This window comes from Motacilla alba, chromosome 7 (assembly GCF_015832195.1).
Source record: "Motacilla alba alba isolate MOTALB_02 chromosome 7, Motacilla_alba_V1.0_pri, whole genome shotgun sequence".
Taxonomy (NCBI): Eukaryota; Metazoa; Chordata; class Aves; order Passeriformes; family Motacillidae; genus Motacilla; species Motacilla alba.
In genome coordinates, this window is record NC_052022.1 from 18,675,285 (window position 1) to 18,703,148 (window position 27,864).

A 27,864-nucleotide genomic window follows, 5' to 3' on the forward strand; every position below is an offset into this window, starting at 1 on the left:
AGATGCATTACAGATGAAAGTCAACTGAATGGGTAAATTTACAGTTTATCTAAAACAATGACTAGAGAGAAAAAAAGTAACATGTATAAGGCCATAGTTGTTTCATGCTCTGCTTTAAGGAGAAAAACCAAGATTTACATAAACTCCAATGATCCACAAAGATCATGCATTACGTTAAAAGATATCAATACCTTTAGTCTTCTAAATTCATACATTATACTTAAATTTTCCTTTTATGAATTAAAAAGGCATTTCTATCTCAGATTAACTAGGAAAATGCAATGCTGCTGTGCATGTTAAGGTCCTAAATAATAAAATGAGAGACAACAAAACACTTTTTTAAGGTACACTCAAGAAAACAATACCAACTGTAAGTTGGTATTTAAGAGAATGCTACATTATTTTTCTTTTGTTGCCTTACATTGCAAAGTTGCAGTGAAGTTTGTTGTGTATGACAGTAATCTCAGAAATTCCAAAAATTACAATTGCATTAATCACAGTACCTGGTGGGGTGATATAAATGGCTTCCCATAAGTTAGTCTGTTCCCATCAAAAGAAAAACGGAAACCTTTCCTTTTGATACTGCCGTCTGATTCAGATTTTGGAAGCTTTTCATCCTTCATGTCATCCTCTTCTCCAGAGAGCACTCTCTGCCTTCTTTTCTTCCTTCTATTTCTCCTTTCTTTGGCACTTTTTGAACTAAGCTTGGATGCATCCGAAGAACTATCTGAGGGTGCAGCATTGCCACTTTCACAGCTGTACTCAGTCATCTCTGCTGCAGCTGCTGCTATTGCCTGCCACAGCAATTATTTAACAAAATGCTTTATAAATCACACCATTTTTAAAGAAGGATGTAGCCCTTGTTCCTAAGATTTGTATCAAATTACCTCTAGTAAACAGCATAGTTGGATTTGTGCAAAGCTACAAATGAAATTCTGTAGTATGAATGGAATTTGAATGGAGTTCTACTTAGCGTCTGTGTCATGGAGTCAGCCCACATTGTCTACAGCCACAATGTGCATTAGAAAATATTTGAAAATTATTAAATTTATTAATTAGAGTGAATGAAAACACAAACAAAAGAGCTAAACAGAGTCACACTTCAGTCTGTATTAATTTAGCAAACTAATCCTAACTTTTATTGTTAGTAGCTTCCTTAAGCTGCTTCCAGTCTTTGATTCACTAGCAGCAGCACAAGTAGCAAAAATGAATCAGAAATTTATATATGAAAATACTTTACACTCTAATCAAAGGTTGAAAAGTACTGAAATAATTTCTAAGATGAGAATTTGGAAAATCATCATGACAGTTTACTAGCTACTACCCCAAGATAAGAGATTTTTTTTTTTAAAACTTGTATTCTGATTTGGATACTACTCCTTGTTCTCAGTTCAGAAATTCATTAGCACTTTAGATATTATGTATTTTAAAAGCAACAAAGAGGCATAGAAAAAGCAGTCTAAAGTATTTGCAAGGCACGTTAAGGAATGGATTTTTTTAATATGTAAATTTAATTATTGGTTTTGTTTTAACAAATAGCATGCAAAGGAACACTAAGGCCCAGATTCTTGCTAGAAAATACCTGAGCTTCTTCTTGCTGCTTCCGCAGTTGTTCAAGCTTCAGTTTAAAGTCTGCCTCCCTCTGCTCTGCTTCAACAATAGTTGCTTGATTTTGTTCTTCGTAGGCCATGGCAACCACAGCCAAAATCAAGTTAATCAAATAGAAGGAACCCAGAAAAATCACCACAACAAAAAATATCATGTATGATTTGCCAGCAGCTCGTAGTGTCTATAGAAGGAGAAAAGAAATCAGCCAGCTGGTGAAGGAATGCATCAGTTCTGCAGTTCATAAACATTAATGACTTTGAAAAGTGCAAAACTTAGTTGGTTTTCCTTCTGCAGTAAAATCATACAAGTTTTCTGAATTACAAACTAACCAATATAAAGGGAGTGTTCTTGTATGTGAGAAACATGCCTAAGGATCATGCTGCTTTGTGACAAACCTCTTTCAATGCCTAATAATCTTGGGAAGTATGTGGAGCAGAGTTCTTAATGTCAATCACATATCACAGGTTGGAGACTTAGAATGTTTACCATGTGTTAGCATGCTTTGCCTTTGAAACAACCAAATGAATTAAAAATGGCACAATTGACTAGATAATTAGAAGATAGTATTTATTATAATTAACATATTTGCACACACCGTATAATGAAAAGCTACTGTGAGAAAGTTAATTTGTATCAAGCCATGCATCCTAAGTTATAAAAAATAGGACTAAGGGTACTGAAATTAAGGTTCAGGTTTTGCTGTCACGAAGTCTTTTTACAATTTAAACTCAATATGGACATTTTTGAAAATATCATGAGGTACAAAATTAAACACACACTGTAAAAATTAAATTAAGGACCAAAAAACCCCTCATGTGCCTCTTCAGAAATCATGAGAGATTGTGTATCGTGCCTGCTCTGTACCCATGTCTGATTAGTTTTGCAACTGAATTTGCTCCTTTGATAAATTTTAATGGCTAACAATAGCAAGGGTATGTAATATAAATAAGAATAATTGATTTGAGGTCAGTGATACACTAACTACAATTTTTAAAATATACTCACCAACTGATAAAGATTTTCCCAATAGTCCTGTGTCATCAGTCGAAACAGTGACAAGAAAGCCCAACTGAAGGTGTCAAAGCTCGTATATCCATAGTTGGGGTTTTTACCAGCTTTCACACAGGTAAACCCTTCTGGGCATTTACTAGAAGAGGGGGGGAAAAAGGAAAAAAGAGGCAAAAAAATCCATACTCAAATTTCATATAACACTATTTTTTAAAATTATTGTTTCTTGAGCTTCTTATGAAGCTTCATCTGTGGAGGGTGCTGCTATTGATGGCTTAAAACAATTCAAAGATTAGTGAGGAAATTAAAAGTCTGTTCTTTAAAGAATAATCTAGAGAGAGCAGACAAGTGATGACAATATTTCCTTCTATTGCCTTTCACAATTTTAAACAAAATAAAGTTTGTTATCAACAGTTTGATACTACCTCTGCAAATATATCTTCAATGAAAATAATATATGTACTAAACATAGATATTTCAACAGGTGGATACTTCCATGCAGGAAAAAGACAGCCAGCACACACATTTTTTGCTGAATTTTGTCTGTCGGTGAGGTTGGCATACCAGATTTCTTTGTTTCTTCACATCTGTGAGCCTAATTAACAAATTCTAATTAACAAATTAACCAATTTGTCAAGAGCAGATAATCAGTATACAGATACTTCTATCTCACTAAATTTTTCATATTGATTTTGAGAGTAGGTGATGCAATCTTGATATCAAATGTAAGCACACTGTTTCAATTAGGACAGAAGAGGTTCTTGTCCCCAAAACCTCTATAGAAAAACACTGCGAAGATTTATTTTCATGTATGTGTGCCCGTTTGATGTGCATTTATACATGTACACACAATTATCTCATAGATACATACATAAGTTAAATGTTTACAAAACCAGTTTGAGTGTGTGTGTTTTAAAGCTATTACCAACCTAAACCAAGGGATGGACTGATAATTCATAAGCATATAGAATTATATAATTTGGTTATTATATGATTGCTATTTTAGGGTTGAGAAATGGCAGGAAACTCATGGCAAACAATGTTCTGAAGTCCTTGATAGCACAAGGTTTACCAGCTAAGTGGAATTCTCCAGTTACATATGAGCTTTTAAAACAATTTTCCAGCAAAGTATTTTGTCATTTAACATTTTTATTCATTCAAGTATCTAGCTACTAGGAACCATGGCCATATTATTATTAACTGTGACATCAGGTAACTAAATTATCTTTTTAAAGTTTCGATTGATATTTTTTACATGTTTAGACAGATATTATGTCATTTTCAGTGTACCTTACCCTGCATCTGAGCTATTGCCACAAAGCAGAAAATCCTTTGCTCCTTCTGGGCGATAGAAATGACCTAAAGAAAAAAAAGAAGTAACATGCTTACAAATGAAAGGAGTTTTTTTTCATTTTTCGCGAGGATGAAGCTATGTTCAAGTCATCAGTTTTTGAATGCTCATAATCTCCCATTAATGTTTTCCCAACAGTGGGTTCAAATACTGGCAGAATCATGTAACTGCTTGGGTTGGAAGCGACCTCAAAGATCTGTTTCCAAAACACCTGCCATGGGCAGGAATGGATCTCAATAGATCGGGGCCCCATGCAACCTGGCCTTGAACACTTCCAGGGATGGGCCATCCACAGCTTCCCTGAGCAGCAAAATAAAAATACATTGCAAAAATAAAACACTAGAACAATGATTAGAACATAAATTGCATATTCTTTTCTTGAGTCACTGCCCACTGAATACCCTTCCAAGATAGTTAAGAGATATAAAGTAAAAAACTTAAAACTTCTCTTATTCAGCAAGTAGATTATAATCAGACAAAGCCTGTCTCCTTTAAAATGGAACATTTATAATGGCTTTCTGGCAGTTTTGCAGTCAGAGCAACATTAATTGGAACATCCTGGGAAAACATGAAGGCAGCATTTAAAAAGAAGGTGGTCCAATTACAATGTTCTAACAGCTGCTGTACAATAAACAACTTTACAGAATTTTCTTTTAATTATGAGGTGGTAGCCTTCAGAAAAAGAGAAATGCATAATGTTAATAATGATTAACAATTGTACTGTCCTTAAAATAAAAGAAAAAAAAAAAAGAAGATGAATTAGAAAGATGATAATGAACTAGGGAATAAGTTAACAGAAGGTATACCCCATTCAGTGGGACCTCGGCAAACTGGAGAAACAGGTTGACAGGAGACACATAAAATTCAGCGAAGACAAATGCAGCTGTGTATCTGGGAGAAAAGAGCCCCTTGCAGTGATACAGGCTGGGAAGTGACTGGCTGACAACAGCTCTGCAGAAAATGCACTGGGAATTTTGCTGGACAGAGAGCCAGGAGAGGCTGAGTCAGCAGGGTGCCCTGACCGCCCAAGAAGGGCAACAGGCTCCAGGGCTGCAGGAACAGAAGGCCAGCTCACAGAGCAAGGGAAGTGGCAGCCCCTCTCAGCTCTGCACTCATCAGACCATACCCAGAGTACAGTGTCCAGGTTTGACAGCTCAGTGCAAGCAGACATGGATAAAATGGAGCACAGGGTCACCAAGGTCACAATGGGGCTGGAGTATCCACCATGTGCCCAGAGGAACTTGCGCGTGCCCAGCCCGGCAAAGGGAAGGCTCTGGGGGGGAGCTGGTAGAAAGCACCCAGTAACTAAAAGGAAGTTATCAAAGGGACAGAGACAGATTCTTCTCAATTGTGCATGGCAGAAGAATGACAAACAGGCCTAATTACAAAAAAGTCATGTACTGACTAGGTGTAAGCAGAAACTTTTCTCCATGAGGACAGCCAGGCACTGAGATCTGGAAAAGAGACAGAAGTCTGGAAAAACACTCAACTAAATCAACCTGGTGTCATTCTCAGCTGCTTTCAAGCTGGAAAAGGTTTTGGTAAAACCCTTTTTTCTAAAAATAGGGTAAAAAACCTACTGTATTTAAATAGTCAGAAACAGCCCATAATATAGGAACATAGGAGGATTCTAAACTGAACATTTAAATATAGTGATGAATACAGTTTTGAATCTACCATTCAAAACCAGTACTTATAATGCAGCTAACACTGCATTATACAAATGATTAAGAATAGATATAAGACAAAGGAGGAATACAAACACAACCAGACCAAACAGCCTTGCCTGCATCAGCACTCTGTAGATGCCCAGCAAAGACAAAACATGTAGCACAGAAAGCAACTGACATTCTGGAAAATTTTGTTTCTTTCAGATTGCCACCTAGTGCAAACTGGAAATAAAGAATCTATATACTGTATAACCTGTATCTGAAGTGAGAACTCACAAATGTTTTGCAGCATCTTCAAACTATCAGCCAAAATTGCTCAAAAAGCACTATCACTACTCCATTTTCACTCCATCCCTTTCTCAGGTAAACATGTAGCTAAAGTGAAAGATTTCACAGAAAACATAAACACAGTCACAGAATTAAAAAAATTCAGAACTATAGAAAGATAACCCAAAAATGCAGAAACTTTAATGTCCAATGTTAAAAATGTTTAATGTCTAATGTTAAATATGTTAACAAAAACATATCCATGTTTTTTTGGTTCCTCAAAACTCAGCCTATAACAGTTGTATTTTCCTTTACTTTTTGTGAGAATCAATGAGAAGGAAAGCTAGCACCCATTATCCTATAATTTTTTTACTAAAATACATTACTTTTATAATTAATCCCTGTAATTCCACTTCTAGTACAAACCCACGCAGGAAAACTGATTCTTGGTAATTAAAGAAGTTATTATACTACATCTTAGAGTTCATTTTGCATTATAATGTTATAATACATCTATTCTGTCACTTAAAAGGACAGAAATACAAAATATAAGCATCTGCATGTTTCTGAACCAGCCTGGATGTTATCTCTTCAGTCTACAGACATTAAGCCTGCTGGAAAATATCTAGATAAAAACTATCTATTTCAGTCCCAAGCAACAAATCCTAAAGCTGAATACCATCTCTTTTCCTACTAGAATCTCAGCTTGCCTGAGGAGTTGTGTATCAGTGAAAGCAACCGGTTTCTTACCTCTACCAAATAAAAAAAAGCACCTCTTAACTAGGCTCTCATTTATCTAGTGCTGCTCTGTCATTTATCTAGTGCTTTATCTAGTGCTTCTCAGCATTTTTTATACCCTAAAGATTCAAAAAGAGCCTAAAAGAATTGGTTTTGTGAGGCCTTGAGAAGACCAGGGAGTGAGCAGGTGGGGAGGGATGTGCAAAGATCTTCCTTCTACTTGCAAGTATAACATGAAAGACAGGAGGATGAAGCCTGACTCAGCTCAGGAGCGTACTCTGGAAAGATAAGAGGCTACTAATAAAAGTTTGTGCATGGGAAATTCTGAAATGATATTCAAGAAAGTTTCTGAGAAACTGGTCAAATGCTGGCACACACTGCCCAAAAGAAGCTGTGGCATCTCAATCCTTAGAGACACTAAAAACCTGACTGGAACAAGGGATTGAGCAGTCTGCTCTAACTGGACCTGCAGCTGAGCAGCAGTTGGTCTGGACTGTGGAGATCCTGTCCAACCCACATGATTCCATGACCCTAAAACTAACCTAAGCCACCACATATATCTCTAAGTGCAGTTAAAGAAAAGAGCAATCACGTCAGCATGAGTTTGGGATGCAATATACACAAATTCCTATTCTTTGCCATCCAATTTAATTTTTTTTTCTTTAGTGTGCAGTATAAAACACTTATCTTGTGATTGTGTGCTGGTTTACATACAGATAGAATTTTAGCAAATTACAACAGTATTTCTTACTTTCGTCATTAATGTACGCTGCCCAGTCAAATTCTGTACCATTAAAGTATGGAAGTACATGCTTTTCAAAGGCTGTTGAATTTCTTGATGGCCAGAACAGGCATTTATTCTTCAAGTTGCCCATGAACAGCTGCAGTCCTATCAGTGCAAATACACTCAGGCAAAACACAGTCAGGATCATCACGTCCGAGAGCTTCTTCACAGACTGAATTAAGGCTCCAACAATAGTCTTCAAGCCTGCAACAGAGGCAGATTTTTATTACAATATTAAATATTTAACTAAGCTAAAATGCAATCTAATCAATGTAGTCTCCAACACACTACTAAATACCATGCACAGCTTAAATAAAACAGTCTTAAAGCATTTTCCAAAGGAAAAGCTACCAATAAGTTTCATCATTCCTGAAAAATAATTTGAAACTATGAATGGGAATGAATGGCATACATTTCAAAGCACCTGCTCTTCAAATCAAGAGCTTTGAATTCATGCTCTCTATACATGTACACTACATCTAAAGAAAATAGTTTATTTTATTTTCTTTTTGATGCCTCTCGCTCCAAACCTTTGCCAGTATTCTATTACAATACACAACATTTGGTTTTATAACAGCAAGCAAAAAGAGACCACAATTTTATTTCAGTAGCAATTTTAATGTGTGCATTCTAATGCATCATCTTCTGTTGGAGGTGAGGTTTGGTGAAGATAGGCATCATAAGCTAATAACCACATCATGCAATCCCCATGCTACTCGTTATTATCTTATTCCTCTGTCAGAAATTCAACTTTTACAAAACTCTAAAATTTTCAATCCCAAATGTCTTTCATAAATATGTATATGTAACATTCACATTAAAAAGATTTAATTTTGATCCTTAATGTGGGAGAGAAAATTTGACATTATTAAATGGAGGAATATACAGGCTATGCAAATGAGTTCTTCATGCAATTGACAATTAAACTCTGAGGCTGACTGTTTTACAGAATTAGAAAAGGAAATGAAATTGAAATTAAGACAAAAACCTGGATGTTTCTGTTAAAAATATGAGTTCAGCTTCTGTGCAGTTTCAGTCAGCCTCAGTGTTTAACCTGGCTCTCACCTGGAATGACTGATATTGTTTTCAAAACTCGGAGAACTCTGAATGTTCTCAACGCTGAGACATTGCCCAGGTCCACAAACTCTGTCACATATCTGTAGTGAGGGATTCCACACACAAACACAATGACAGCACACACAAAATTAAACAGAGGTGATGTAGAGTGTCTACTATTTTACACAGTTACTTCTTACCTGGAATTACAGAAATAGTTTTCAAAGCTCTCAATACTCTGAAAGTTCGAAGAGCTGAAAGATTGCCTAGGTTTACAAATTCTGTTATATACCTGTAGGATTAAATCACAGTTATTCAGAATTGAGGCAGAGCTTATACTACTTACCTGGACCTGAAATCCAGAAATCCTGGATTTTTTTTGTTTTTTCTAAAGGAATAAGTTAAAGACTTGCATTCATATTTTCCTTTTTTCAATTAAGTTTTCCCTAAGAAATCCACCCTTAAGATTTACCATTAAATGCAAATTTTAAATGAAACCTATAGATCTACTTTTGGTTTTAAAATCCTATTTTAAATTGATTGTTAGTGGTATCTTGGAATAGTCCACTAATTCTGCTATATGCTACATTAGTGTAAAATATTCTAGTGGAAAAACTTGAAGCACAATTCAGCTACAATTAATTTAATATGAACTAATAAAAGCCAACCAAACTACTACAGGTTCAAAAAAGCTTGGTTATTTTACTTAAAAAAATATTATATACTTACGCAAAGGAAATGACAACAAAATCAAGCCAGTTCCAGGGGTCACGAAGGCACGTAAAATCATTTATACAGAAGCCTCTTGCAAAGACCTTTACTAGAAATTCAAAAGTATAAATTCCAGTGAAAGTGTACCTATGAGAAAACATTCAAGCGAAAGTTAAAGATTGTTGTGTTGTTCAGTGATACATCATGACCATATAGGAAAATAACTCAAACCCAGTAATTAGTACATGCACTGAACAGCAGTTATAAACTCACATAAAGTGTGACTGGTTTTCCACCATTCTTTTGTGAGATAATAGGATTATACTTTTTATTTGGTCTGAAAAATATTTTTGCAGTTTCTAGCACATAACATTTTTTAATTCCAGCACTAATAAATATAACCATGAATAACATGAAAAAAACTTTTTTGTTCAAATAACATTTGAGCATGGTTGCCACATCAGAAATAAAGTCCATGGGTAAGTAAAACCTTTTACTTCCTGAAGGTAATTGACAGTTGACCACACAGACTTAAGAATGATAAACAATAATCCTCAGCAGAGGTATTTTTTTAAAAGAGTGGGTTTGTCCCATAATTAGATTTTGCTGCACAAAATGAAGGTGTTTCAGAGGGGCTACAGAAAGCATCTTCCACACTGAAAACCAGTAGTTTTGGGTGGAATGACCATTTATTTTTTTCTTTTTTTAATGATAAAGAACAGCTCAGGAAGGAGAAAGCATGAAAACATTGTTTGTATAAACATTCTGAGGAAATGTATTTATAAGCATTTTGTTCAGAGAAAAAGGTTAACAATGTTGCAGCTTCCTTCCTTCCCAGAGCTTGCAGGACTGTGCTGCTTTGGGTTGCAGGTACGATCAAACTCCAAGCAGGAAAAAGCAGAATACTGGTATTACACAAGTAAGTAAAACTGCATGGTCCAGCTCTTAATTCGCTTTTCATTTTTAAAGCATTTTAAAAATTATTAGCCCATTTAAATATACTTACTCTACATGCTTCGCCCATTCTGGAAGATTCCTCCATGTCATAAATACACAATTTGCCAAAATAGTGAGCATAATGACCTTGTTGAACAATGTTGACCGTAGTTAAGGAACATACCCCTTTTAAAAGCCAAATTTGCATAACACAAAATACGAGAAATTATTAAGGAATTAGGACATAGAATACTCACAACATATATGATACGAGTCAGTTTACTACCACTAGCAATGTCATAAATAATGCAAAGATATTTCACAAGAATTATGGTTATACACCTACCACAGAATCATTTAGGTTGGAAAAGGCTGCTGAGGTCACCAAATCCGACTTCTGACTCTTGTCAACTAGACCATGGCGCTACGTGCCACATCCAGTCATTTCCTGAACACCTCCAGGGATATTGACTCTACCACTTCCCTGGGAAGTCCATTCCAATGCTTGACAACCTTTTTTGTGAAGAAATTCCTCCTGATGTCCAACCTGAACTTCCTCTGATGCAGTTTGAGGCCCTTTCCTCTTGTCCTGTCATTGGTTACCTGGGAGAAGAACCTGCCCCCACCTGGCTACACCCTCCTTCCAGCAGTAAAGGAACTTGTAGACAGCAGTAAAGTCCCTCTGAGCCTCCTCTTCTCCAGGTTAAATACCCACAGCTCCCTCAGCTGCTCCTCACAGGACTCACTCTCTTCACCAGCTTTGCTGCCCCTCTCTGGACCTATTCCAGCACCTCAATGTCCTTTCTGAACTGCGGTGCCCAGAACTGGACACAGCACCCAAGGTGTGACCTCACCAGTGCTGAGTACAGGAGGACAGTCATTGTCCTGGCCTTGCTGGCCACACTGTTCCTGATACAGCCCAGGATTGCCCTTGGCTTTCTTGGCCACCTGGGCACACACTGGCTCATGTTCAGCTGCTGTCTACCAGCACCCTCAAGCCCTTTCCCACTGGGCCACTTTCCAGCCACTCTGCCCCCAGCCCGTAGCACTGAATGGGGCTGTTGTGGCCAATTTGCAGGACCCAGCACTTGGTCACGTTGAACCTCATGCTCTTGGTCCAGCCCATCTATCCAGCCTGCCCAGGTCACTCTGCAGGGCCTTCCTGCCCTCCACCAGATCGACACACCCACACAACTTGGTGATATCCACAAACTTACCAAGGGTACACTTGCTCCCTTCATCCAGATCATCCATAAAGATTTTAGACAGGGCTGGCTTCCCTCAGTAGAGGAAATTATCTCTCTTCTTCTGAATTTAATCAGCAGGTTAATTGACTAATCTTAGCTCAGATTGATTTTGAAAGAATCATATTTTGGCAGGAACACATTCAAACACTAAATCAGAACTCCTAGTGTTAACATTAGTAATATTAATCAGTAACCATTTTTAACAAACCACTTGAAAAGGATATGAATGAACCAAAATCTTAATAGATAGTCTTCTAGTGATATTGAAAGGAGATAAAAGGTACAAGGCAGGCGTGGCACTGAACCTGTGGATTGTCTTCGCTTTATCCAGTACTATAAATGTCTTTAAAAAATAGACAAAAAGGGCATGGGGATAGCAGGGTTAGGACAATAAGGATACATTTTAGCAACCTTGCCATAGTACAGGCTGCTTACACACATCTAAGTAGCCAAATTTACTTTCAGTAGAATTGCGGAAGGAAATAACAGACTCTAAATCTTCATATGAGCAAAGAAAATGCTACACCATGCATTCTTTGTCGCTGTGCTCTTGGAATCTGCCTTTCAGATTTTCTAGGGTTAAGTAATTGCATTAAAACTATAATTAAAAATGTGACTTTTTACATTTAAATTTAATGAAGCTCTTTTACTTGCATTTCAGAACCAAGTTGGCAATGCAAAACAAAACACCTAAGTAACCATTTTTGGGACCTCACAAGGAACTATTTAACCATTTCAGCGTGTTAAAACTGCTTTTGGGGTGAGACATCCTTGACTTTTAAAAACCTTGGCTTTACTGCTTTATTGCTTGCGCAACTGTCACTAATACCATCAATGCAACCATTTTTGATTTTAAATAGGAGACACAATGAAAATTTAATCTATGAAATCTTAATTCAATCTACATTTAATGACTATTCTCCCAAAATCTATTATCTGGAAATAAGCAGGTTACAACACTGAATATTTCTGTTTTCCAACAACATTTTACTGTAAAAGAAATAGGTCATTTGTCAGTAGTGTTTGTGAAGAGAACAAAAACTGAAATAACTAAAAAAAATCTGCATGGTTATTAGTCTTGCAACATTTTATACTAGAAAAAAAGCTGCTTTAATCAGGTTGCTTATTACTGATATAATACAGCTCTTTGGTTAAATTATTATCTTGCAAGACACTATTTTGTTGATTATTCAGTATTTAATTTCAAAAACCTGTTCTATGGTTTTAATTCAACAAGCCTTTTATTGATTATACAATAAAATAACCACTTGCTGCTTATTTTGAACTGCCTTTTTAATGTAAACTCAATTTTGTTCTCCTTCTTGACATCATTTCACTTCACATGCATATATAAAAATAACTTTCCTTCATCTGTACTTGCCAAAGTAAACACCTTGCTCTTTTCTTCCTTTTTATCAGTATATCTATAAATGAAACTGAATCAGTAGATATCAACTTAGATTTTGTATTTGCCTATAACATAGACCCAATATCAAAACACAAAGTTAGGTTTAGTTTTTACACATTTTTTTAAATTTTGTAAAGCAAATATTTTTATTATATTTTCAGGAATGTTTGACAGTGATTGTTCTATATGACTGAGTGAGCATTTTGTCTAAAGACATCTGTAATGAACTAGAACTCAGGTATCATGGTTCCTATAAAAACCCAGAGAGCAACCAGAGAGATGGAAAGTTTTCAAATGTTTCAGTATTAAATCAGATCTGAAGAGATTACAGGACATTTCATACAAAATCCATTAACTAAAATACCATAACATGAGACATTAAAAGTGCCTTTTTATTCCCTTTTTTTTTTTTAAGGCAACTTTACCAAGAATTATAGTTGTCTTCATAGAGAAATCAAAATAACTAACATGATAGCACCTACTGCACAATACTTTCAACTAGTGCTTCTGACCAACTCCCCAGTAGAGCATTTGTCAGGTTATAGTAAAACAGGAGTACTCTAATTACATTCTTAATACAAAACACTTACTTTTTTATTGATGTAATATGGGTCCAGGTCCTCCAGGGGTTCAGACACCATTCCTGGAGGAATATCACCATAAATAAATGGCAGTGTCTTTCCTGCCTCTAAGTCAGTATTTGGCTCTGGGTGATTTGCTTCATGACCAGCATCATCTGTAGGCTCATCTTGGTGACAATGTAATTTTTCATCAGCAATACGTTTTTCAATGGCTGCAAGAGATTCTTTAGTGAAATAGAAGAAGCTCTCAGGTCCTGGTGGTACCAGCATTGCCTGCGCCATCTTCTCATTCTGCAAATTTTAAATGCTTTTAGGCTCTTGTGTAAGAAGATCCTAGGAGGACATGTAGGAAAAAGAAAGAAGAAACAGAAGGTCACACCACCAAAAAATCCCCAAATATAAGCTTTCGGCACAGTCAGAATATGCCTCTGTCTCTTTATAAAGCCCTGTAGCAAGAAATATTTCAATTATTATTTAATAGAAAATTAGCTACTCATTGCAAAGAGATAGAAGCCAGGAAGTAAAGAAAAAAAATAATAAAGGAAAAAAGAGATCACATTTTCTTACAGTTTGTCAACTCAGGTTAATACCTCACAAAAAAAAAAAAAAGAAAAACATTCTAACTACCTTTTCTTAGCCTAATGTTAAGTTACCTTATTGTGAAAAAGTAAAAAATGTTTCAGCACAGTTAAGTATTGCAGTCAATGGTCAAAACCTCTACCATACAGATCTATATATTTTTGGCACACCACCTTAAAAAATCTTGCATTTACATTACAAAAGTAGAAAGAAAAAACATGCTATTTTTATTACTCTCAATTTCTTATGGCAACATTGCTCCATCTGGTGGCTTATACTATGACTGCCAAACTAATGTTTATATTATACTATTAGGTACTACACAAACACCATATATATATGGTATATATAAAGCCATATTCACAGGCAGAAAGCAACTGGCCTGAAGTTCAGTCTTTCCCTTTTAGGCTTTCTGATTCATATCTACCTGATTTTCATTTGTAACTTTGATGGTGCTATCTCTGTAATTAAGGCAGTTATGATGGATGAAATGTTTTAGATTTATACAAAAAGCCCAGCACAATCAAAATTACAGTACTCTGAGTACTGTAAGGATATTTTCAAAGTACTTAAAAATAATGAATTCATTAAATTCATTAATTGATCATTTCTTTTTAGGTTATATTTTTCATAGTGAGTGTACAGTTAACACCGAAGGGTGCAGTATCTTCAGAATAAACCAATTTTTTTGAACAGACACAAGATGGAATCCAGTCCCCCTTGCTGACAGTCATTAAGTGTTGCAGCCTTTGTCAACACAACATTGTGGTGAGCTGGCCTTGGCTTGCTGCTCTCCCACTCCGGTTCCACAAAAGGAACTGCAGAGGGGAGAATGAAATGGAAGAGCCCAGGTATTAAAATAAAGACAAGCAGATCATTTACAAACTGCTGTCATGGGCAAAGCAGACTCACTATGGGAAAAGTACCTTACTGACAATTAAAACAGAATTGGAAGGCAAGAAACCGTAAGTCCTAGAAGAATCTTCCCTCTGCCTCTTTGCTCCAGGCTCAACTTCACTGTTTCACTCTCAATTCCTACACCTCCTCCCGCAATAAGAGGCATGGGAAAGGTGGGGAATGGGGGCTGGCATGTAATCCTTGCACTTCTTTGCCACTCTTTCCTCCTGTTTTTCCCTTGCTCCAGCATGTGTCCCTCACGCAGGCTGTAAAGCTTCAGGATAAGGTTGCTCCAGTGTAGGCTTTTGCAGTGCCTCTCCCTCAAGGAATATTCACTTTCTCCAGGGTGCAGTCCCCCAGAGCTACAGGCTGGGTATCTGCTCTGGCACTCTCCTCCTCTATGGACTGCAGGGAAACACCAGCTTCAGCATGGCCTGTCCCACAGGCTTCCGGGGAACTTCTGCTCCAGCACCTGCAGCCCTCCTTCCACTCCTGTTCCCCTGGCCCTGGAGCCAGAGCTGCTTCTCACACCCTCTCAGAGTGCTCCTCACACTGACCTGCGGCATTTTGCTCTTTTCCAGGTGTGTTTTCCCATCCTGCCTGAGCTGGGCACAGGGCAGCCCTGGGCTCTCCACACAGAGCCTGCCCGGCAGCCCGGAAACACCGTGACCGCTGCTCACAGCGACCGCAGGCCTCGCTGTCAACAGGAAAAGTCCTAAAGCAGATTTAAATGATGGCAAATGCTATCCACGTGGCTCCTGCCAGCACAAAAGCCACAGAGTGAGCCAGTTCTCCTGGCTCCACCCCAGTGTGTGCAGGGAGGATGCACTGGGAAGGAAAAATACTGATGGCAGACTTTTTCATTAAGTGTAACAGCTCCAAAGTTCAAAAAACCCATGACACAGAAAATCCCAGATAGCTGCCTCTTCTATTTCAACTTTTAAGTCAACTTAATGTTAGTTGAGGAAAATTTCTATTTTTAACAATTTATAGCAGGAACTACATTGCCATGAACAGACAGACAACCCATCATGCAAGCCATTTCTTCTTCAAAATTAGTCATCTGAGGTTATGGACCTCAGGCCTCAAATCCCTGCTTTTTCAGCTGAGCCACAACAGGTTCCAAGCCTTTGGTACACACTACGATAGACACAAAAAGAGGGGGCCTCCTTACCCGAACTACTAAAGAGGTGAGAAATTTCCTAAAACATAATTATAGAAATCAGACTTTTTCAAGTCACCTGCTAAACGCTTGAAGATAAAACAGTTTTTTCCTCTGGAAAGGAGAGCCTGAGAATGCCAAGTCCTTCCTTTAGTTATTTAAAAATGCCTAATCTCATCTGCTCCATCTTAAAGCAATTCACCATTTTCAAATGCAAGATTTAATTGTCCTTTAGCCTTTTGGGGCAAATCATCCTCAAATCCTTAGCACCAATGAACCTGAAGATCTGACCAGTCCTACTTGGACTGAGAACCAGCTGTGTCTCAAGACGTACTTTTCCTTCAGAAGCTGAATGACATATGTGGCTGTAAATACCCAGGAAACCTTCACCAGCAAAAAGAGAGAGAGAGAGAGAGATGTGTCTTCCAAAGAACACCAGGATCTCTTTCCTTCAGCTTCATTTTCACCTAAGAGCTAAGGTAACACAAATATTACTTGGTACCTTAAGGTCATTAATTTAGCTTACAACTCTGGGGGGGTTTTTTGTTTGTTTGTTTTAATAAAGTGGAGGGCTAGGTATTATATGCTTCTTCATTTGTAAGCTGAAAATTCAGAAAAATAATTTCCTTAATGCAAGCAGCTGAGTCTATACAATTTTTTTTTTAAAGTCAAGGAAAGTTCCTTCCAGTAGGGGCTTTCTCCTACAACAAGGTGGTAGCAGTATTAACTTATGCAGTATGTTTTCCTAAAAAATAACTCTGTAACATATAGGAATGACTTTTTATATACCAGTACTACATGTATTGTGACAGATTCTGAGGACAGCACTTGCAATAAAATTTGTATTCCATGAATGATGCAAACAGTTAATACCATTGTAAGTAGTCCACACACACTCAGTTATTATCTAAAATGGTTAGATGGTTGCACAAAGTCTTTTAGAGTCTGAAGAGAAAAAAAAAGCAAGATCTACAGCTATTAGACCATCTTCTATCTTTTAACCAAATAGAACAGGAGCTGTACATATGGTGCTGCCCTGTCATAGGAATGATGCTCTTTACAGGCTGAATAAAATACAAGCTTTTCAGCACAGCTACACACCACTGACCAGTCCACCATGCCTATGAACAAGTATGAGTACACTTGGCAGTCTAAGAAATTCTTAGGTAACTTTGTGTTTAAATGATTATCTTCAGAAACAAGCATGGAGATACTGGATGAGAATGCAAATATATACCATAACATTCATCTAGTCTTTTAGAGGATGTTCTCATTACTTGGATAAAGACTCTACAAAACTTTAAAAACATTAGGCATATAGACTTGGAAAGTGACAAATGTGATGCCCACAGAAACTACTTGTCATCAAACAAGTACTTGAAAATGTCACTAACTGTTATGTCTGTCTATGCATTTTGTCTAAATTTTTACTCTTTAAAGGTTTATAATGCATATAACTGAAAGTTCACGACTGTTCATTTTAGCAAATATCACTACAGCCTTATGGCAGTTTTTCTGAGTTATTGCAGTTGTTATCAGAACAAAAGCCGATCTTTCCGCTTGCATGTTCATATTCCGCTGGTTTACTCTGCAAGGCTGAAGTGGGACCCGTAGGGCTGAGATGAACTCTAGCATTTCTCTCTAGAGACACCACAGCCATTGCCTGCAGCACAATTCTCAGTGTAAACACGAAACAAATAAAAGTTATTTTCCACTACATGACAAATCTCTTCTGTGAATGCCTTGTTCTAGCAGCCTAATCACATGCTTGGAAAAAAACTCCACACCTATTAAATATTTCTTGAGTTTCAGTTCAGTGATTGATTCCTTTTCATGACTTTTTTAAAGTACTGCCAAGTTACTGCTAAATGTTGTAACACTGTGGAAGAAAATGATGCTGCTTATACTGTTATGTCATGAAAATCACTTTACCTAAGAAAGAAATTGAATTAAAAAAAAAAAAAAGATAAAGCAAGATGGATTGGTTAATTACTTAAATGTAATTAAAGTCTTTGTCACAATTTTGACAGCATTTATATTACAAACTAAGATAACAATCAAACCAGAAAACCATATTTAATGTGAATCCTGAAGAAACTGTCACCCTTCCATCCAAAAAATCCCACTAAGGTCCTTCTAAAAGCCCAACATTAAAAAAGCGACATCAGTAAAAACAAAACCCAATACATAAATCCCCATTTTCTCAGCTTACTGTTACATAGGTTTCTTATCTTTCATGTCTACGTTGTGCATGTAATCCTGATTGGAGACTCTGTCCATCAAGCAGGACAGAGAATTCAAATTACACATGAAAGATTACAGAGAACTGCTACATACCACAGACTCTGTAGTAGCATGGTACTAGGAGGAAACTCCTGGGGCAGGAATGAGCCAGTTAACAACCTGATACTAATGTTAACCTAAATATACTCTTATGGAGTATGGGTGAGTGAGCAAGAATAATTCTTAAATGATCTTTTAGGAAATATTCTTAATATGTATACAAAGAAAAGCATCACGCTCATTTATATTACGTTAGGGGTTTTAAGCTTGAGTCCACCTGGCTATGAAAAAAAGCATGAATATATAGTTTTTATTGTTTCCGTATATATATCAATAAATAAAAAATATATAAAATATATGTATTTGTTTCTATATTGTTTCAATATTTGCAAAAATAATGGTCAAGCTTAAAACCAAACCAGTCAGCAACAAACCCTCAGTAGTTACAAAATATGTTTCCCTAGTGCAGTCTTTTTCTTAACATTTTTCAAATGTAGAAATAACACATCTGCTCTTTCTACTATATATTCTACAACATAATGACCAATTTTTCACAGTATTGTTTCCAATGTTCTCTTTGCTATGGTACATTTCATAGTGTTATTTGAGTAACTTCAATAAAGCTTTCAGTGTACTAAAGAAGCCATACTACTGAAATTACTACGCCTCAAAAAACATCTTACCCTCACATGTATGAAATTTCATGAAAAATAAGGCAGTCAAGTAAAGATGTTCAGTGAATTTCATTTAGGCAAGTGATCACATCTGACAAGTCATAAGCAAATTTACAGATTTTTTTTCCTTTTTGCTATGCTCTTTTTTGTGCATTTCTGTACATAAAAAGGTGGTTTTTCCCACAGATATTTAATTCTACTATATAAATTAAGACTTACTCTATTAACTAATATATTTTCATTGAGCAGTGATGCAATCTTCAATGTCTACAGAAATTAAGCTGGGTTTATTACCGCTATGTCAATTTCACAATTCTGTGACTGCAAAACAAGCAGGAGGCTATAAGACGAATCCAGAAAATTCTTAGGACAGTGGTTTAATCTAGAAAGCATCTGCTCTTAAACATCAATAAGAACTAAAAGGTTTCTGAATTATTTATTGCTTTAAGACTGGATAGATTAGACCTATGCTATATTTCACCCCTGATACTTCTAAACAAAAAGATTGTGCTAATGCAATAGCACTAAGTGGGACAGCTGATTTTTAAAGAAAATATTTTACCATGTCATTCTTTTGTCTGTAAGTAATTTCATTCTCTATAACTTGTCCAAGAAAATAATTTTAACACCCAAAATAAATGCCTATGGAGGAGAAAATGAATTTCTGTTCAGTTTAATGGATTCTATTCCTTATAGGAAAATTGCCTTACATGACCTGTATTACTTCCAAAGGTATTCCAAACTAGACATTTTCAACTCAATAGCCTCTGATTTCAATTTGAAAACTTGAACTTATGGTAATACACAGAAGACATCAAAAATATTAATATTGCAGGAATTATAATATTGCAGGAAAAATGCTTAAAAGATACAGGATGCTACAGCTGATCTTAAAAAATAAGAATTCTCTAATATAAGCCCATTTTTAGAATTTGCAACCACTAAGAGACAGATCAGTTTGCCTTTCCTTTATGTCAGAAAATGCATTAATTGGGTGCAGATCTAGGAAATTCAGTCCGCACAAACAAGCAATTCAATCCCCATGTATCAAAGAGTCACCTTGGAACAGAGCCAATACACAGCAAATAAAAAACTGTAGGAGACTTTACTACTGGCAAGGCATGGAAGAACTGTGAAAAACATGATATACTGCCACCAATGTGATATGCACATACAATGATATTTCTGTTATTTGCACAACTACTTGCACATTTTTCAAGACCAGAGGAACACTTCCCAAAACATCAAGACCCTGCTTCCAGTTAGGTCCAAATAAGTCATGTAGCCAACTCGCTGCAAAATAAGCCTAATTTAAAGCTTTCTCAGCCTGTTAGCTCTTACAATCTAAAGACAAGTTTATATCAGATCTGCTCCTACACTAAGGCTGTTATTCACTTCAATAGCCCATCAGTGCTTCTTACTTTCATGTATTTATAGCAAAAAATCTTCTCTTAGAATTTTCATCTGGTGACATCAGTTCAGTGAACCTACTTATGTCAGGTCTTCTCCCTCAAATTTTTGAATAGGCTTTTTTTTTTCTTTTGGCAAAGAAGAGAACACAGGAAAAAAAAATGGGGGGGGGGGCGGGGATGGGGTGCAGGGGGAGAAGGAAAGCAACTCTCCCACCGAAGTAAACACACAGAATGTGAAAACTGGCTGCAGAATGTAAAAGACATAAAGCAAGGATTTCAGCCAGACCTCTTTCCATTCCTCTTTCTGGCCAGACAGGCTCCCTATATCTCATTTAATGGCCTCATTAGTGTAATCTGAGTCTACTTTCTGCGCTGGTCTGATTTCCTAGAAAGACTTGGCTACTGTTCTGCAAATTGATACAGGCTGGGATCATGGTAAAAACCTGGCTCAGTTTATAGCAATGTTGGGGCAAAATTCCCACATCCATTCTAGGGCTTCCTGCAAACACACCGGAAGTGGAAAATGGCATCAGCATACATTAACACAAAGATGTATGGGAGGATGTTCTTGAAAAGGTTCACCTGTTAGGTTCAAAAAGGATTTTGATCCTTTCAGTATATTACTGATTTTTTGTATGTATCAGAAAAAATTGTTTACTAATGACATCCATTAAAAAAGCCACAGAAGCAGAATTAGCCTGTAAAACTGAAATGAGAGTTCAATACCAATTATTCTGTTTAGTCCAATAGCCTGAAGCACAATGCTGTGTTGGTACAAGAGAATTTCAGGCTGTCAGCCTCATCAACAAAGTTCACCATCTGCTTCCCAATGAACATGAGAGCATGAGAAGGAAAGCAAGAATATGCTAGAACACTTGACACCATGATGGCATTCAAAACTGCACTTGTTGGTTGGTTTGTTTTTTGTTTTAGTGGAGATTCAATTATTTACAAAGTAAAGGTTTTGTGCAGATTGCCACGTGCTCTGGGATGATTCTGATTGAGCAGGGAGGTTGGACCAGATGACCCCTGTGGTCCCTTCTAACCTGACCCATTCTATGATTCTGTGATTGGGTGTAGTATAAACAGTGGCATTAGCATCACTCCAAAATATTCATTACTGTGGACAGAACTTTTAAATGGAAGTCCATTGTCAAGGCTTTGTCATAGAATGAAGGTTCTCGTACATGTCTGCTTTGGTCCTTACCTCCTGTGACTTGTGTTCCATAGTATGTTACTAGTTTGTACCTTGATAGTTGTCATCTGCATATTCTGCTCCAGCCAATTCAATTTATATGGCACATTAGTATTAAAAACTCACATTATTAAAAATTCACTTAATATTTAAACTTCACTTACTGTGCATTTCTGTACGTTTACAAAAAACATGTTTTTTTATAAATATGCAAACAAATGTAGGAGCATGTCTTCTCTTTGACACATTAGCTGTGGAACAGCCAGAGGAGTAACCATCAAGCAAAGGTGCCAGGAGGGGATAGACAAATCAAAGTGTTTTGGAGATCCAAAGAAACTCCTCTAGCTGAAGCAGAAAATATATACACAAAATATGTACATCTTAACAGCAATGTAGGAACTTGCAGGACATGGTAAAATTACAAATAGCACAGCACTTAGAGTGGACATAACAGTATTAGGGAAGAGGTCTTTTTCCTCATGCCAAGTTCATCCCAAAAAAACCCCAAACAAACCAGGCACCCTCATCATTGTCATCATCATAATTTTAAGCCAAATGTTAACCAAACTAAATCCACAACTATGCCAGGGGCTGAAGTAAAGAGCTAGAGAGCATTTCCTTTGGTTTTTCTCCATGTTCTAACAATCAGAACTAGTTTAATTCAGGATTGCTTCCTATCACAAGTGAAAGAGACAAAGGGAAAACAGGTTACTTGAATTTAAAGAGTTAGAAAGTGTCAGGGTGAAACTAGCTTGATAAGCACAGGCCACTTTCACAAACAAATAAGCCCTGGATTTACTACACTGTCTGTTCTGCTCAGCTGTGTTTAGGGGTGTAATTATTTTTTAAATGAAATTTTTTCTTATGAGCCCTGAGATTTTTCTATAAACAATGGTAATTCTCTTAGTCTTTATCAGTCATTTTCAGACATTCATATGATCATAAGCCAGAACAAAGGAACTTTGCAAGGAACAAGGCAAATTTGGCAGTAGCTTTCTCTGGGGCTTGAATCCAAAAGTCTTAACGTTTTCTGAAGTATTTGTCCTCCTTCATTCCCTTTTATTCTTGGCTTTATATTGTGAGACAGGTCTGCATTCAAATGTATCTGACATTACATCCAGCTGGCAAGAATACAACAGGAGACCTTCTCATACAAAACCCTCACCACTGGAGACGAGTGTCCCTCAGGGGTCTGTGCTGGGGCCAGTTCTGTTTAATATTTTGATTGATGACATGGATGAGGGTTTAGAGTCTTTCATTAGTAAATTTGCAGATGACACTAAGCTGGGAGCGTGTGTCGATCTGTTAGAGGGACAGAGGGCTTTGCAGAGGGACTTGGAGTCACCACCCCTGGATGTGGCACTTGGTGCCATGATCTAGTTGAGGTGTTAGAACATGGGTTGGACTCAATGATCTTAAAGGTATCTCCCAACCTAGAAATTCTGTGATTCTGTGACTAAAGGACAGCTAGAAGCACATCTCATATTTTCATTTACTTCCCATATTTGTTTGCTTTTGAAAATTTACTCCTCATCTATATTGTGTAAACAAAAATTATGGACAAGAAAACAAGAAAAACGAACCGGATTAGATTAAGCTATTATTAAAAAAACCCCAAAACACAAGTTATTGCTACTCTTGTGCCTGCAGAGGAAATTATGAATAAATAAACAGGTATGACAGTATCCTCCAAAAGAAAACAAAACCTGCTGAATGAAAAAAAGGGAAGAAAATTCTGAAATATTAACCTAATTTCATTTTTTGGTTTTTTTCTCCACTGAACATGTTCTACCATCTGCATTTAAATTTAGAGTGTCAGAATCAAGGCCACACTGGCTGATACCTATTGCCAGCTGAAAAATTAATAAGAAGCAGCAATAAAACATTATACCACATCGGATTATTGAAAAATGCTGAAATATTGACAATTATGAATGAAGCATTACCATTAATAGTAGTAGAATCTAGCCAGGGAAATACATTTTACAACCAATTTACCTGATTGAAAATCCATTTTAAAGGATTTCACTGCTTGTACAATGAGAAGTAATGTTCAGCAATTAAGTATAAAAGATTCTTGAAGATCAGAAAGAAAAGGATAGACTTCTATGATCCTTTTCATTATAATTTTTAGACAAAGATAGTAGTGTTCTGGTTCAATCTCCCCTTCTGGTCATGACAACACATAAAGAATTGAAAAAAATTTCTTTTTCTCCTCAGGTTAGGATGCCAGATATCCATATTTTCCTGAAGAATGCTTAAAAATTCAGTGATTAAGAATAGGGAGAAAAAGTTGGTAGTTTTATTGACCTAGGTTTTTCAAATTGTGAAATATTCAAATTGCTTGCAATCATTTTATTAGCAGCATGACTATATAAAAAAAAAATCTACCAAGTTCACTTATCAGGATGTGCCACTTCATAAAAGAAAAAGAACTGCATAGATATGTGTCTGCCAATAATACTTATTCTGAAGTCACAGAACCATTTACTGGCTTGGAATCTCCTGCCTTGAACTCAGTGATTCATAACCCTTCTGAAAAAACCCACCTGGACCCTTGGCGTGGTTCAACACATCATCCTGGACAGGGCTTTGAGCAACTGATGGGGTGAAAGATGTCCCTGCGTGCCCCTGATGACAGACCTATCCCTGTCTCCAGAACAGAGAGTTAAATACCCTTCTGACCAGCAATGGCCCCACCTCCCACACATGAAGGCACTTGCTAAGAGTCTCACTTTCATTACTACTGCAAGACCAGCACAGGAAACATCCAAAGACGGCCTCATGGTTATCAGTGTTTGTTCATCATGAAATCTCGAGCCATTAGGAATCCCTTCAGAAATGACACTTGATAATCATTTACTTTACACAAAAAAGCACCGGGTGAGTATGGCCAACCTCCAGCGCCAGAAGTTTGAAAATATACCCACAGCAACAGCTTCTAAAAGTGGTCATGAGCATATAGGGATCAGAGAGTGGAAAAAAATCTCCCTCCCCCCACCTGCCCCAAAAACCCATAAAACCCAACCAAAATGAACTCTAATCTTGTTCCACACTGTAGGCACACAACTTTTTCTAATACGTGTGCCACAGTACACAGTCCCCTATAACAAGGGAATCTTTGCCTGAACTGCAGCGATTACAATATTGTGGTTTTGCAACATAAAACAGAATTGCGAGGAATTCACAGAAAACAGTCATTAAAAGAGCAGGATATAAAGTGCAGCAGTTGGTTTTTAAAAAAGTAATTTTCTTTATTTTTTTTAACATAATATGCTGCCATTTTCTATTTCAGACAAAAGGAAAACAGCTGTTTCAGTCCAGACCACCGGAGCCACTGCACTTTGTCAGCTCTGTGGAATGACATTTAGCTTCAAAACCTTCTGTGTTTCTTCCTTCCCAGTCAGAGTAGGAATCAATAATTTAATCAAGTATTCATCAGGAGAGGGGAATATCCTATTAGTCAGTGCCTGCATTCCTTCCTCCTCACTTCTTTGCATCACTCAGATTTCCAGAAGAGTACATAATTCTTTTTAGCTTAGCCAAAGGCAAAGCTCTATGAGTTCAAGAAAAAACGAGTATCTGCAAATTCATGTACAACTTTCTAAAGCTAGAAGTGAGTACATACCCATTATAAACAAATGTTACAACTTTTAGAAAAGAGCCAGAAAATTCACAATGAGAAAGAAACCGAGAAGGCACTAAAACACCATTTTTGGAAAAACAGTTACTAGAAACTTCTTCAATAAACACCCATCTCCATCTAAAAGATACCAGCGAGCACATATCACTGTGATGTAAAAACCATGAAAAAGGATTTTGTGGCTAGTTGATTTGCTGGTAAACACATTTACATCTCTTAAATTACTTGCTACGTACTAAGCTACTGTCACTTTATACATTTGTCCAAAGATGGGAGGAACATTGTCCTCAATCTGACTGAGAACAGATTTTTAACAGAAAAACTTGAAGATCATCCTTATTATTTTCTGAAGGCTGTAATTTTATGCTTTTTCATCATTCATGAAGTACTATCTTCACTACAAAGGAGAGAACTCTGATTGAATTTAGTGAAAGGACAAAGAGACAACAAGGTAAGAAAATAAAATATGCCTCCAGTGACCAGATGGAAGGAGAATGAAGGAAAGAAAGACAAAATAGGTGATCATAGCTATTAGGTGCTTGAGACAAAAGGACTCTTCTTTCATTCAATTTATTTAATCTAATTAAAAAGATAATCTTTATTAGGTCACAGAAACCTCTACATAATAATCTCAAATATTATCTCTAAAACATTTATAACCTCTTCTTGCAAATGACAGTCCTTGTCTAACAAAAAGAACTAGTAATTATACATAATTTGAAAGGACATAAAATAAGATTTAAATTCTTAAGATCGTAAAAGAAAATTATAATAAAAATTCTTATTGGTTTTACTTCCTTATAAATTCTTTAAAAGTCATGCACGGCAATTTTTAATTATGTTTTCCCACCAAAACTGAAGTTCATATTATTAATGAAGTGAATAGCTGGAGAGTAAGTCAAGAGCTCTGTTTATAAAAAGACTTGTATTATCTTTTTAACAAGGGAAAAATGTAGTAACTCCTTAAAATGCATCAGTTAACCTGCAAAAAGAAAAACAAGCTTTCGAGAAATAGGATCTGAATCCAAATGTAAGTTATTTAATATCTTTTTCTTAATAGAAGTGGTGTACAACACAGAACTCAAAATTATCTAACACAGTAGTCCACTATGTCATGTATTTACACGCCTGGAAATCTCTTGTGGAGGCTCTGGAAGAAATCCAGGCTGTATTGATCAAGGCTGTTGTACCTAACAGGATTGCCTGCAGGGAGAGGTCAAGCAAGCTGCTCTCCTATATCCTCAAGGACAGACCAGGAGATCAACAGAAGTTCAACACAACTCAGTACCAACACTGTTCTACACAAAAGCTGGAGTCCAAGTCCCAAAGCAGAAATATTGTAACAGAAGAGAAAATGTCTTTTGATTGGGATAGAAGAAAAAAAAAAACAAACTACACCATGAAAATTGGTATGTCCTCACCAGTAAGGGGCTCTATTCCTGGATGAGATTCCTTTGACTGCTGAACCTGAGGTCTCAATTACCATAAAGACTTCTCAGATTTTGATGGATTTATATGGAAAGCAGTCACCTTCATGTTACCCTTAATATGAGGTGATTCCAAATATGAAGTTCCTTTGTTTCCACTAGACCTTCTATAGACATGTTTGCCTAAGTAGTGCCTTCACACATTATCTTCCTCATTAAGCACAACCTCACTGTGCCAGTTGTTTGACCCCCCTCTCTCCTGCCTCCATTGGCCTGTATGTAATCAAAGACAACCAACACTAGAAATGCTCTGTCCAGTAATTCAGCTCTCAGAAAATGACCCTCTCTTTCCCCCACCATCTAGGTAGGAAAAAACCTCAAAACCTTAAAACACCCTGCGCACCAGATGAATAAATCCAGAAAAACTTGCAGCAAATCAGAAGGTTTGGAGGTTTTTTCAACAGAATGCTGAAAAGCCTTTATAAACAAATTGTAGATAAACGCATTCTGAATACTTTCTTCTCTCTCTTATTGTACCAATTAATCTGGCTATACATTCTAAAAACACTGAAGATACTGCATATTTTCAAATTGATTTAATTTCCTTTGATGTTTTCTCTTCAACGTAAACCTTTCTGTAAGAAAAGGGCTCCCAGACAGAATCAGGGTGGAGATACAAAAGCTGAGCCAGCACATAAAAATACATCCCTTGTTGAACAACCACAATCCCAATGCTGAGCAAACGTGCAGCTCCCAGGCAGCAGGTCCCAGAGAAGCCACTGATGGATTAAGGGCAAAGAAGCACAGGTCCCTACTAGGCGGCACACCTTCAAAATAAACATCTCCTCACTGGCTGGCCAGCTGCTCTGAAGGCACATTTCTCATTATTATAAAGAATTTGCATGGTAGCTGAGCAAGCCAGATGGTTAAGAAGCATATACACAATAATTATTTGGGCACTAGAAACAAAAAGCTCCTTCCTGGCTGCTGTCTGATCAAATATCAAACATTTCCTCTACACATGCAGCATGAGAACAGAACAACTGTGTCTCACCTGGGAGGGAAATCAGTGCAGTGGGGGGAGGCAGCTGGGAGGGGGTACATCAGAAGGAGAGGGTGGCTGTGGTATGTGAGGTGAGGGGTGAAACAGTCAAGAATTACTAAAGACATTGTGGAAAGAGAAGAAATACAGCAAAGGCAGGAGAAAGGGAAAGATGCAGCCTTTTT

General features: G+C 36.9%; 1 protein-coding gene and 1 long non-coding RNA gene across 3 annotated transcripts in view; one reads left to right on the forward strand and one right to left on the reverse strand.

Moving 5' to 3' along the window:
* The window catches only part of LOC119703010, an 80,502-nt gene extending 55,254 nt beyond the window's left edge, over nt 1-25,248 (forward strand). Inside the window, exons 2-4 of one of the 2 annotated variants that reach the window (XR_005257520.1) lie at nt 12,038-12,136; nt 15,423-16,482; nt 24,863-25,248. This is a non-coding gene — a long non-coding RNA (uncharacterized LOC119703010). The remainder of the gene's footprint in view (nt 1-12,037; nt 12,137-15,422; nt 16,483-24,862) is intronic. The other variant, XR_005257519.1, reaches the window with a different exon arrangement.
* Nucleotides 1-27,864, reverse strand: part of LOC119703009 (sodium channel protein type 2 subunit alpha-like) — a 63,745-nt gene that overhangs the window by 31,655 nt on the left and 4,226 nt on the right. Inside the window, exons 2-11 of the mRNA XM_038142043.1 lie at nt 13,375-13,698; nt 11,601-11,719; nt 10,200-10,289; nt 9,212-9,340; nt 8,683-8,774; nt 7,394-7,630; nt 3,912-3,975; nt 2,614-2,755; nt 1,583-1,789; nt 504-794 (exon numbers count right to left, since the gene is read on the reverse strand). Coding sequence (XP_037997971.1) covers nt 504-794; nt 1,583-1,789; nt 2,614-2,755; nt 3,912-3,975; nt 7,394-7,630; nt 8,683-8,774; nt 9,212-9,340; nt 10,200-10,289; nt 11,601-11,719; nt 13,375-13,647 — 1,644 coding nt within the window. The 5' untranslated portion in view covers nt 13,648-13,698. The remainder of the gene's footprint in view (nt 1-503; nt 795-1,582; nt 1,790-2,613; nt 2,756-3,911; nt 3,976-7,393; nt 7,631-8,682; nt 8,775-9,211; nt 9,341-10,199; nt 10,290-11,600; nt 11,720-13,374; nt 13,699-27,864) is intronic.